The sequence below is a fragment of the Fukomys damarensis genome, unplaced genomic scaffold (genome assembly GCF_012274545.1).
Source record: "Fukomys damarensis isolate Sample0158 unplaced genomic scaffold, DMR_v1.0_HiC HiC_scaffold_33, whole genome shotgun sequence".
Taxonomy (NCBI): domain Eukaryota; kingdom Metazoa; phylum Chordata; class Mammalia; order Rodentia; family Bathyergidae; genus Fukomys; species Fukomys damarensis.
In genome coordinates, this window is record NW_022900945.1 from 51,029,477 (window position 1) to 51,030,376 (window position 900).

The 900-nt window shown below is 53.9% G+C and overlaps 1 protein-coding gene across 1 annotated transcript in view; it reads right to left on the bottom strand.

The window, feature by feature from the left end:
* The window catches only part of Ankrd35 (ankyrin repeat domain 35), a 17,711-nt gene that overhangs the window by 3,764 nt on the left and 13,047 nt on the right, over nt 1–900 (bottom strand). Inside the window, 1 exon segment of the mRNA XM_033758293.1 lies at nt 759–900. This exon segment is cut by the window's right edge and continues 36 nt beyond it. Coding sequence (XP_033614184.1) covers nt 759–900 — 142 coding nt within the window.

Consider the following 900-nt stretch of genomic DNA (forward strand, 5'->3'; position numbering starts at 1 on the left):
TTTTTTTTTTTTTTTTTTTCTTGTGAGACAGGGTTTTGCTGTGTGGTTCAGCCTGGTCTTGAATTCACTATGGTCTCACTCACTGGCCTCAAACTCACGGAGATCCCCCTGCCTCAGCCACCTGTGTGCTGGGACTAGAGGTGTGCACCTCCACACTCGGCTTCAACTCACATTTAAAACAAGCATTAACTGCAGTATCTAAGAGTGATTTTCAAACTTTCCCCTTCGCTTTGGTGTCCTTTTTGCTAACAGAAATCCTTCTTTGTGCAGCCCATTTTGAAGTGGGAGGGAAAAAGAAGAGCAGATACAACTGCGTCTACTTCAGCCAGCAGACCTGGAGTCACCTCTGAACTTCAGCAAAACCACAACAACCCATTGTGCTGTTAGGCCTCTTCTCAGGCATTGCCGTTGCGGTAGTGCACGCCTGTGACCCCAGCACCCCGGAGGCTGAGGCAGGAGGATGGCTGGGAGTTCCAGGCCAGCCTGGGCTGCAGTTAGGGAACCATGCACGCGGTGCTACTGGGGTAGCTCTGAGTCTTAAGTAGTGCCCAAGCCTTTTCCTCTCTCCTATTCCGATCTTACCTCACAACTAATCTCAACCCCAAGCCCCTCAGCTCCCAGAGAGCACAGGGCAGACTCGGACATGATGAACTCTGGGGCATAAATCCAGCCAACTGAATGCCAACGGGGTCAGGTCCCCAAAATGCTAAGCACAAAAATGTCTAGCAGCGCTCACACGGCTGTCCCCACCACGTCACCTTGGCCTCCTTGTCCTGGCAGGCCTCCATGAGATGCTCCGTCTTCTCCTTGAGCAGCTCTGTGGTTTTCTCGAACTGGTCGGAGCGCCCGCGGAGCTCGCTGGCCTGGCGCTCCTGCTGGGCGGCCAGGGCGGCTAGGTCG